General features: G+C 42.0%; 1 protein-coding gene across 2 annotated transcripts; it reads left to right on the top strand.

The window, feature by feature from the left end:
* Positions 1-5,390: 5,390 nt before the first annotated feature.
* SMIM30 (small integral membrane protein 30) lies at positions 5,391-8,173 on the top strand. Of its 2 annotated transcripts, none has more exons than XM_045001265.1 (3): positions 5,391-5,533; positions 5,819-5,901; positions 6,938-8,173. In XM_045001265.1, the coding sequence occupies exon 3, from the start codon at positions 7,004-7,006 to the stop codon at positions 7,187-7,189; it is 186 nt and encodes a 61-aa protein (XP_044857200.1). In that variant the 5' UTR covers positions 5,391-5,533; positions 5,819-5,901; positions 6,938-7,003; the 3' UTR covers positions 7,190-8,173. The 2 variants fall into 2 exon arrangements, with proteins under 2 accessions (XP_044857200.1, XP_044857201.1); XM_045001266.1 differs by having other exon boundaries at positions 5,441-5,501.
* The last annotated feature ends 3,899 nt before the right edge of the window (positions 8,174-12,072 follow it).

The raw sequence follows: 12,072 nt of genomic DNA on the forward strand, positions 1-12,072 counted from the left end.
AGTGTGATTATTGGGTAAGATCTGAGTTATATATTGACCTTGGTATGTGGCTGGGATCATAAGAACCCTTTGGTTGATTAAATTGGTTTTAAATAGCCACTCATCATTAAGTCAAGTGTCTGGGTGTTGAAACAAGAACTGGAATACCTAACGAGGCTCTATGTCTGACTTCTTGTTAGCCAGTGTGGTGAGACAGAAATTTACTTTTGTTGCTGATTTGGTATATTTTATGGTAGAATAACCACCAGTTTTGGGGTGTGTCTGCCTATTTCTCAGCAGTTTGTCCTGAATTTGGTATTCTCAGTTGTGACGCACTGAAGCACAGTGACAATTACCATGACACCAAGTCTTTTTCAGAATCACCACTTCCCAGGATAGAGTCCTCCATCCTATAAGTATAGCCAGGGGCGGCTCTAGACATTTCATCGCCCCAAGCACGGCGGCATGCCGCGGGGGCCGCTCTGCCGGTCGCCGGTCCCGCAGCTCCGGTGGACCTCCCGCAGGCGTGTCTGCGGAGGGTCCGCTGGTCCCGCCACTTCGGTGGACCTCCCGCAGGCGTGCCTGTGGAGGGTCCGCTGGTCCCGCCACTCCACCGAAGCCGCAGGACCAGCGGACCCTCTGCAGGCACGCCTGCAGAAGGTCCACCGGAGCCCTGCCTGCTGCCCTCCTGGTGACTGGCAGAGCGCCCTCTGCAGCATGCCGCCCCAAGCACGTGCTTGGCGTGCTGGGGCCTGGAGCCTCCCCTGAGTATAGCATGAATTCTTTGTTCCTAGCTGTGTAACTTTACATTTAGCCATATTGAAACACATATTGTTTGAGTGACCCAATTAATCAAATGATCCGGACGGCTCTGTATCAGTGACCTGTCTTCTTCATTATTTAGGGCTCCCCCAATCTTTGCATCATCTGCAGACTTTATCAGTGTGGATTCTATGTTTTCTTCCAGGTCATTGATAAAAATGGTAAATAGTGTAGGGCAGTGGTGGGCAACCTGCGGCAGGGCCATCCTTACCCATACGTAAAGTACGCAGCTGCGCAGAGCACCAGGAAACTTGGGACACCACATTTCCTGGTGCCCTGCGCAGCTGCGTGCTGCTCCAGCCCCTACCCCAGCCACTGCCCCACCTCTTCCCCATGGCCCCCGCCCCTGTTCCACCCCACCCCGCCTCTTCCCGCCCCTGCTCTGCCCCAGCCCTGCCCCCACTTCACCCCTTCCCCAAAGCCCCCGCCCCCTGCTCCGTCCCAGCCCCGCGCCCCTCCCCTGAGGACTCCAGCAGGGGTCAGGCCTGCACTCACCAGCGGCAGGAAGTGCAGGGACCCGGCCCCAGCCGCGCCGCCAGTGAGTGCTGGGGGGTAGTTTCCCCCTGCCCCCCAAGCCAGTCCTTCCACCCCCCACAGAGTCCTGGGGCCCCACACCCCCCTGAGGGGGGGCTGTGTAGGGCCTCAGAATAGCTAGGGACGACCCTGACCTGCGGCCTGACGGCCTCATGCGGCCTATCGGGGTAATCTGATTGCGGGCCGCAAGACATTTTGCTGACATTGACTGTCCGCAGGCACAGCCCCCCGCAGCTCCCAGTGACCACTGGTGTAGGACCAAGACCCAATCACTGCAGAACCCCACTCAACAATGATTCTTCATTTACAATGACATTTTCAGACCTGTCAGCTAGCCGCTGAAATGTAAAGAATGATATACCTAAAGTTCAGGAGGAACATGGTATGGTAAGTGTAATTTTGATTAGCCTTGTCACCCTAGCTAGTGGGCCTCAGAACTGTTCTCCTTGTTCCCTATAAGCAGATTTATTGCATCCTGCAATGTTGACAGCTACAGACTGTGCTGCTCTGCAATGTCAAAAAACATATTTCTTCTTGTAAATTTCCATCCTGTATTTGTTGTCTCCATCACCTATAACTTAAACTTTTCAGTGTTTGTCATTTATTCCTACACAGTAGATGTGAGGTGGTTGCACAATGGAGTTGTAATTCAGTCGATTACTCCCAAGAACAATAATAACCAAAACCACAGGGTGCAAACCCACTTGTGTCTTTTCTAGGGGAAGGGCAGGGGAAGATAAGCTCAAAGTGACAGCGTGGGCCTGAACACAGTCGTCTTGCTTCCTCTCCCAACCTCTAAGCAATTTTAATAAATTAAAAACAACTGAAAAAATTGGGCAAGTAAGTGGGGAAAACCTGCCATCTTCCCAAAATCTGGGAAGCATGTCAGGGTGTTGTGCAGGTAGGAACAAATGTAGTTGCAACAGAGGTGCTTTTTCAGTAATAATCTGGAAGAGACTCAGATAGTCAGCAATACTTCCAGCTGTAGTGAGACCTTCAATGCCTTCCATCATAGCACCTTCTTTAGCCTCAGAAACACTACCAAACACTGGAAAGCTCAAGGCCTGACTTATCAGGAAGGATGATCCAGCAATTAGGGCCCTACTTTAGAACTTGAAAAACGTGGGTTCAGTTCCTAGCTTGGCCATTGACTTCCTATGTGACCCTGGGGTAAGTTATTTTGGCCTCCCAAAGGCTCAGTTTCCATCTGTAAAATGGAGATAATAGCACTTCCCTACCTCACAGGGGTTTTGTGAGGATAAATACAAACAAGATTGCAAGGCATTCGGATATTACAATAATGGGAGCCATATAAGTACCTAAAATGGATAGAATTACAAATTTGAATTGGAAGGCAAGGTAGACAACTGCAACCTCCATTCTTGGTCTTAAAATAATGGAAGAACTACTCTAGCTGTTTTTATCACCATAAATTATTAAACCTGTTGTGATGCTGACTTGTCTTAATTAGAATTTTGGTTTTAACCTTTCTCATCACTGCTGTGAGACTTGTTGACCACGTCGGCCACCAGAACAACATTCTTTCACTTACAACTGGCAAATAGACTGGGTCCTTCCTATAAGATGATAGTTTAGCCTTCATCATTCATGTCTTAGAACCTGGCTTAATAGCATGCCTTTCAATTCTACCTGTGACTATCTATGAAAACTGCTCAGAAGCCCCAGCTACACTAGAATGCAGATGCCCCTCTCCTGAGTGGGGTTACTTAAGGTGAACACCTCCCCATTGATCTACTGCATGTTCTGGCATAAAATTGAGTCTGGGAAAAATGACTTCATATATTTATGTGAGGATCCAGGCAACAGTGAGGACAGAGACTTGGCGGGGATGTCACTTCCTTTCATCTGTTCTGCAAGGCTTTTCTGGAAGCAAAGGATGAGTAAATGGATGGAATAGTGAAAGAGTTTGTGGTTGAGGGTATCTGGAAGAGCTTTATTTTTTTGGAAAGAAGTTAATTGTGATTTTGTAGTTTTAATAAAGATTGTATATGCACCCTTAATGACACTGGGTTAGCTCATTTTAAAAAGAGTAATCCTATGTCTCCTATGTCCCCTACATAGTACAAACAGCTACACCATAATTAAAGTATTCATTTATAGGGAGATTAAATATTCTAAATATTAGAATATTGTGTGTATGTTAGAATTGGCCTTAAATTTAGGTTTTCTTTTAAAAAAAACAAAGCAAGTTTTAACCACACATCAATAAAAATGTGTCCATCCATTCTTTAAAAATGCCACTTCAAAGCATATTTTTGAACACACATCCCTCTGCAGCGTTTGCAAGGCAGACATTGCAGCATTGTCCTATACCAGGGGTAGGCAACCTATGGCACGCGTGCCAAAGGTGGCACGCAACCTGATTTTCAGTGGCACGCACACTGCCCAGGTCCTGGTCACCAGTCCAGGGGAGGGGGGGGGGACTCTGCATTTTAATTTAATTTTAAATGAAGCTTCTTAAATATTTTTAAAACCCTATTTACTTTACATACAACAATAGTTTAGTTATATATTATAGACTTATAGAAAGAGACCTAAAAACGTTAAAATGTATTACTGGCACATGAAATCTTAAGTCAGAGTGAATAAATGAAGACTCGGCACACCACTTCTGAAAGGTTGCCGATCCCATCCTATACAATGCAGCAATGTACAGCCTTGCCACAAGCAGCATTGTCCAATAGAGAAAATACAGAAAAAACATCAGGACAACTAGTTCCTATATGCTTTCATAGACTTGCTGGGTGATCACAAGTAAATCAGTTAACATTTTTGGGCCTCAATTTCTCTGTTTTTAAAGGAGCTATAATGATTTTCACCTTTTAGAAGTGCTTTGAGATCTCTGGATGAAAAGTTCTATATAAATGCTAATTAGTACCATTATTATTTATTATGGCTGGTGCATGAAACTCTAAGAGTGAAATTAATTAGGAATTGTCCTATTTGCTTTCTCCAAGTTGAGATAAGAGCAAACAGGGAATGACCAGCATGGCAAGAAAACTCGATTTTTAATTTATTTCAGTTTTAATAAACAAAGGCCTTATTACTTAGGAATTTAAATATATATGTACGTATATATGTATGTATGTATGTGTCCCTTTAAATGGTTTATAATAATGTTAGGATTTTTTAAAATATTGATATTATTAAGAACTGCCCCTGGATTAAGATTTCCATATGTACTTCATGTCTTTTAACCTTCCCCTACATTAGCATTTTTGGAGAATTCCCCCAACAATACATTACAATCACTGTTGCTGCACTGGGGGTAGCAATGGTGAAAGTACTAGTGTAGACCGGCTCTGTGGGCATGTGAAGCTATGCATTATCTTTCCGCCTTCCTTATTCTGTGCCCTGTAGTTTGACCCCCTTTTGTAGCATTGGGTCTAAAATAAATCCCTGATTCTTCAATCTGATCCTCAAAGGTAGAACCCTGTGTCTGTTGGGGCCTTGTGTTTTTGTGTTTCTGTGAGGTACCAAACATGCTTTTGGGTGCTGCAGAAAGAAATAATTATGGTAGCATTAATAGCAACAATAATAATTATTATTTTACTTCTAGTTATCAGGCAGTAGCAAAAAGTTTCTATGTTTTAATTATAAACAATGCAGGGAAATTGTTAGGTACTGGTTTGGGAGATTACACAAACAGACATAAAACATTTGCCTGGTATTAGTTTTTATTAAATGAAAATGAATAATAATAATAATAAGCCCAGCAGTTTTTTTCTTTTCTGTAAAAAGCCACATCACTATTAATCATAGATTCGAAGGTCCTGGTTCTACTGTCAGTTACACTGATGTAAATCAGGAGCAAAAGTTGGTGGAGTTTCACTGATCCAAGATCCAAGACAGGCCCTAAAAGCTGTATAAAGCAACCCAAAGATTAGTGGATAGCATATAGATATGTTGACAGTTTTATACTCAGTCGACAGCCAATCTGAATTTCCACTGGAAGCAAAATGCCTGTTTTTTTTTTTTATTATTATTATTTTTTGTTACGAAATCTGCCCTTTATGTGTATGTAAAAGGTTAAATCTGATTTGCTCCAGTGCACTGTGGGAATTGTAGGCAGCACAAATGCTGGGAAATGTAGTCAAACTGTCTTCCTCTTTCTCTTTCTCCCTCTAATGGCTGCCTCCAGGAAGGTAATGCACATACGCCTGGCTTCTAAGACAGGGTAAGACTATAGCTTTGTAGATTAAAGAGATCCGGGGCCCTTCACAGCTCAAGCTACCCCTTTGCTTTTAGACCCAGAGTTCATATTTTGCGCAAAGTTGTCTGCAGAGAAGCTGATTTTATTTGCCTGTCACATGTTGCTGCACATGACTCAAGCTCTGAGAAGATTTTTTTTGAGAAGACTCATTTCACCGCCTGTTCCTGTTTTCCCTTCCACTGTCTATGGCTAGCAGAGCTTTTACAGTTCCATTAACTGAACAAATAACTCTCTCTTGATTTTTAACAGGTGATGACTGAGTGGAGTTCATTGCTTTCTGGATTCCAATGCTAACCATAAAGGAAATATCAGAGAGTAACTATAGAGTTACGGTAAGTTGCTGTTAGACTTTTAATAGAAGACAAAAACTTGTAAATAATTTACACTGTTGTCCTGTTTTCTCAATCTCTATGCTCATCTGCCCTTCAAACTCCAGTGGTTAGCCAGAGGGAAGGGAAATCTGAAAAAGTGTAGGCACAGTGTAAGTTCATTCAGTTTTAGGTCCACTTCTTTAGGGGGAGTGGGATGTTAAGCATGGCAATAACATAAATGTTATATCACTAACAAGGCTAATATCATAATGCATGGATCACCCTAGCAATTAGGGGATAATTATGGGAAAACTGAACCACAGTGAGATTTAAGTGACTTGCCCCAGGTCATATAAGAATCTTTGGCAGAACCAGGAAGAAAACCTAAGGGCTTGTCTGCATGGGGATATTGACCAGAATAGTTCCCCATGTGGACACACTTACTTCAGAATCAGATTGCCTTTTCTTCCTGATTTAGCTTGATCCACTTTGGAAGTAAAGTAAAGCTAAACTGGAAAAAGGCTTCCTTATTCCAGAATAGAGCATCCACACAGGGACCTATTCCACAATAACTTTTTGTTTTAAATTCTCATCCTCCCTTATTCCAGAATAACTTCCCTAAAGCTATGTCTTCACTGACCAAAAAAGTGTGTGTTTTCCTGCATTAGCTATCCTGCTGTAAAATCCTAGTGGAGACAAGGCACTTTAGTGTTACTGCAAGATAAACTAAGTAAGATCAAATGGGTGGGGAGTACAGTGCTGACCTTGGTTAGCTTCCTCATGATAAACACTATGGTATCTTCACTTAGGATTTTACAGAGAGAGAACTCTCACTGTTTGTTTGGTTTTTTTATCTCGCTGTAAAGAAAACCACTTTTGTGTCGGTGAAGACCAAACCTGAATCTGCAAGTCTCATGCCTGCTCTGTGGATCAATCACACTACAATACATTTCCATACAGATTTGGTGATACTCCAGTGACATCTGTTGATTTGGAGTTCTTGGAAATAATTTTAAAGGAAAAAACCCTCTCATGTTCCTTTTTGTTTTATTTTTAGATACATTTGAAGTACCAGCTTCTCGTCATTGTTTAACCTCCCTTCCAAGACCACCTGATCAGCAACATGGCTTTTCTTGGGAACACCCCAAAACTCTTTGTGGTCCTCATTTCACTGGTGCTTATGCTGCCTGTGGTTGAAGCCCTGGATTCTGGAGACGCAATTGCTCTCTTGCTAGGCATAGTTCTCACTATCATTGGATTCTGTGCCTGTCTAGGCTTATATGCCAGGAAAAGAAATGGACAGCTATGACTTTTTAAAGAGATGACTTGGTCAAGCATAATCTTAAACTCTACTTGTTACGAGTTTAAAACTGAGCCTCAGTTCCTGGCAACTTTCAAAACCATGGAGCATCATCCTGCAAACCCTTCTTGCTGTGCCATCCTTGATAATAAAAACTATTACTGGTAGAAAGGGTTTACAGGATCTGTCTTCATGACAGTAAGAAGATGATTATTTCATATTCCTTGGGATGAGGGGTTGCATTAAGGTAAAGATGAAAACAAGCTATTTGAAGAAGAAAAAATTGCCCAGATTCATTCACAGTGAAAGTTCATATACTGAATATAACATTTCTACAATTTGATTTCAGGGGTTAGTCAGCAGGAAAGCAGCCATAAACCTCCTCGTCAGGATAATAAAGATTTGGAAATATTGACGCACTCTTAATATGATAACTAAAGAACAGCCTACTTAGACTTCTGTGTGAGTGCAGATGTTCTTTCTAATTAAAGTTAATCCCCCCGCAACAGCTCACTTCTGCTGTAGTCAGGCTGAGACATGTGCGAAATAGACAAATGTGCAAAACCTTTTCTTCTGTATTTTTATCTTAGAATGTGCCTCTTCTGTAGCTTGGATTCCTGTTTCAAATTAGAATCAGATTTAATCAATAGCTAGCTTAAGGATTAGACCATGATTTTTCTTTAAAATGTGTATGATACATAGGAGAGTATATGTAATATATTGACCAGTCAAACAAGGAAAAGATTTCTGAAGAAAAGATTGAAATGACCAAATGTTTTATGCATGTGTCTGTTGGTTCATATACATTTATGTTTAGTTCTCTTTGAGGTGCTCACATTTTGGGGGTTGCTTGTTTTGCAACAGTGAAGACTTACATATTTTGTTCAGTGACTGTTTTTTAATTCTGAGCAATAGGGGTATTAGAACCAGATGCTTATGTAACTTTTCCCCATGTGATCAATAAACTCAGTACGCTCTTTGATGAAGTCTAAATGCCAGTGAACAAGCCCCCTGGACGTTCTTGAAGATGTACTGCTCAACACTTGAGTTTACGCCCCTTTTCGCTACTCACTAAGGCACAGTTGTCCACCTGATCGCTGTGAAAAACCGGAGCTGAAGCTTGGGCCAAAAAACAAAACTAAACCTGTGGTTAGAATTGTACTACAAAGCTAGAGGGTGTTTCTGCGAGCTTCAGGTGTTTGCCATATGCTCAGCCAGCTCCTCTGGTATGTTTTGCTGTTTTGATATGCTTTGTACTGCTTGGCTGGAGGGATCTGCTGAGAGCAACATAGTTGGCCTGCCAGGCTGATTATGGTGAGGGTAGGACCACTTACACCACACCCACCCTCTGCTGCCACGAAAAGGGACATCTTTATAGCACACATCCTTATAGTTGCATCCGACGAAGTGGGTATTCACCCACGAAAGCTCATGCTCCAAAACGTCTGTTAGTCTATAAAGTGCCACAGGACTCTTTGCTGCTTTTACAGATCCAGGCTAACACGGCTACCCCTCTGATACTTATAGCACACTGATTGCAGTCGTGGTTTTGGCCCCACGTGTCTGTTAGCAGCTGGCTACCCTAACTTGACAAAGGGGTGTAGGCCTGCACAAAGCAACAGCAGAATGAAGAGTGCAAAGGTGATCTTTACACCATCTTCAACCTCTTCGTAAACATGCAGTGTGTGTCCCTCTTCTGAGGAAACCTGACAAGGGAGGACAAAACATAATTGTTAAAGTCAAGGACTTGTCAATTTTACTATTCTTCCCTTCTAACAGGGCTTCCAGGTACCACACAGGGCTGACATCACAGGAACAAATACAGCTGGCCCCATTAACATCTGACTCTATGGAGAGATCCCTTGATTCTGTGATTCCCCAGCTCAAATGCTGTACAGCAATGCAGCTCATAAGGTTGTTCTATTGACATGCAGGCATTTCTCTAGCTTCCCTAACGTGAACCCCCCCAGCCTGTTTCTACAAGTCTGCTTCTGCACACGACAGAGGTAACAATGAAATTTGCATTTTACAATCTAGTGGCCCAAGAGAGGGGAACAAAGTGCTTAAGGCAGCTGCCACCCTCCTGGGCTTGCAGTTCAGGGCCACTACCTAGCTGTGATGGATGTCCTGGACATGGCAAGGCAGTAGAGTGGATGCTACCACTTCAAAAGAGCAAATTTCATTGCAGCTAGCTTTTCCCAAACACCTCCATCATCACTTTAGTAGAAAATCTCTGATAGCTGGTTCTTACATAGGAGTTTCACACAATTATGCCATAGCTTTTCCCTATAGAGCGGCACAACCACCACACCATTCATGTGATGCTATGGGATACCTGGAGTTTTATTCTTTTGCCTGTAGCTGCACGTTCCTAACTAAAGGACATTCACTATTCATAATGGTGTATTTACTGGGTTATAATGGAAATTATTTATTGTATTGCTCGAGAATTACATTTGCTGATGGTTTGACTAAGAGCACATCACAGCCGATCTTCCTGTTTTTCCTCAATTTTTAATAAACTCTTTCAAATAGATTCTACTGTTAATTTGATGATTCAACTCTTACAAGCGGGGGGAGGGATGGAGAGGATGAGAAAGAAGTGACTGAAAATGGTTTAAATAGATGAGTCAGCTCTTACAAGAAGAGAGATTTAAATAATCTGATTTAAACAGTTTAGATAAAGTTTTTTTTTTCATTTTAGCTGATTCAGAGTATCTAGGTAAATATAAGTATATTTTAGGTTTATTTGTCATAGAGTACGTTTGTCTTTGTCCTATTGCCAAGATACATCAATAGTGTTTGTATTTCATTGTCCACTACCAACATCAAAGCAATTTAAATCCCCTTAAAGGCATGATCCTATTCCTTTGAAGTCAACAACACAACTCCTGTTGAGTTCGGTGGGCCCTTAATTGGCCGTTGGTTCATGGGAGACTCGAGTCATTTTTATAAACTGTCAATTTCCAGGATTGCAACGAATGGCTTTCTTAATACAAAAAACCCCAGCAAGTAATGGCAGCTTTTCTGATCAGATACCCAAGTAAAAAGACTATTATACTATTTCCAAAGAAAATTATACAGTAATGTTTTATAAATATTATGAGACATTTTCATAAAGCAATATAAGAACCTGTTTTGTAGCTCAGCATTCCCTAGTGAAAACTGTGGTCTAGTTATTTAAATACATTTTTGGACCTCAGTTCAACGTATGGGGGCAGTTCACTTTCTACACAGAACAAGTATCATTAGTATTTGTTTCTGTAGTGGAGAGCAAAAACAAACTGCAGTCTTGCAACACCCACCTCTTAGCGCACACAATCTACCCCCTAATTAATGTGGAAAGGTTAGCAGCCAGGAGCTAGCAGCTTCCAGCAGGTATTTTCAATCTGCCTTAGCAATAGTATTGCTCAAGATCAGCAAGTCCACCAACATTTAACAATCTGCATGAAGCCCACCCTGCAACTGGACAAGACAGAAAGGTCTTCACTCCTAAGGAACGTTGCTGGGCAATAGCTTCCAGTGCTACATAAAAGCTAAGTATTATTATGCTACGCTGTACAGGAGCCCTTGAATATTGGATGCAAATACTTCAGCTCACTTGCTTAGCACACTTGCCTCCCCTGAGGTGATAAAATGGACTACGCCACTGCTGGAGCCTTTCGCCCACTCAAATAAGTGTCGCTGCGGCTGCTTCAACACTTACAATAATGGTTTGGACTTTGGACAGCACCTTCTATATGAGAATCCTGTCATAAACATTAATGAATAAAGCCTCAAAATACCCTTTTACAGATGAGGAAACTGAGGCATAAAGCAAGACTTGGCGTAGTGTTTCATGGGAAGTATGTGGCATGGGCTGTAATGCTGGCAAAGGTTGCTGGAGCATAGAATTCTTCAGCCATACCACCTCTTGTTTGTACCGAACACCTAACATGCCGCATCACAAGGAGCGCTCACAGGGCACTATCCCTCTGCTAGCCCAGAGACTCATGCCTTTACTATTACTTCGGGATGGTGTGAGGATCCCAGCTCCTACTGGTTCCCTGCAGAGTGTTGTTTACTTGGGCTTTGTGGGAGGAAGGTGAGGTGACTTCACTGTTGATTTATAACAAGACAAAGCATGACTAAATAGAAGAACCATAATAAGTCTATTACTATGGTACAAGTGGTAATTATACACTACAATACTAACAGTTCCATTCACATCATATCTGACAATGGGTTTTTGGGTGGTGGAGGGAGAGCTTGGGTCTGATTCCCGTCTCCGATACACAAGTAAATTGGGAGTAACTCCTCTAAAGTGAATTGGAGCTGGTGGTTGTTCAGCACTCCTGAAGATCAGGCCACTTATTTAGAACCCAATTTGGCAAAGCAACTAGAGACAGATTTTTAATGGTATTTAGTCCCCTAAAGATTCAGGTAGGTGCCTACTGGTATTTTCAACAGCACCTGGGAATCTAAGGCCCATTGAAATAAATCCTCAAATCCTTTAGAAGACAATTTTTTAAGATTCAAATATTTAACGTGGCACTGTTAGCATATATCGACAACGGTGCATTTATGAAAGAACGTAAGCAGCCTTTACTTATTTAGGCTTACTTATTCCAACTTAATTAACTAACAGTGTTAAGTGCTGGTCATAGACCTATAGTGGTTGCTGTTAGGATACCACATAGTAACATTAACTTCCTATTGTAATTATTGGGGAAACTGTGAATCCAAGATATCTTTGTATAATAACTATTGGCAAATAGTGACTTTTTAATTACGACTTGACTGTAGTCAGTGAGGACTATGGTCCTGCTCAAGAAGCCCACTGAGGTCAATGGGAGGCTTTCTTCCTATTTAAAAGAGCACTAGATCAGGGTATGTTTCCCTGACAAATTTCA

This window comes from Mauremys mutica, chromosome 1 (genome assembly GCF_020497125.1).
Source record: "Mauremys mutica isolate MM-2020 ecotype Southern chromosome 1, ASM2049712v1, whole genome shotgun sequence".
Taxonomy (NCBI): Eukaryota; Metazoa; Chordata; order Testudines; family Geoemydidae; genus Mauremys; species Mauremys mutica.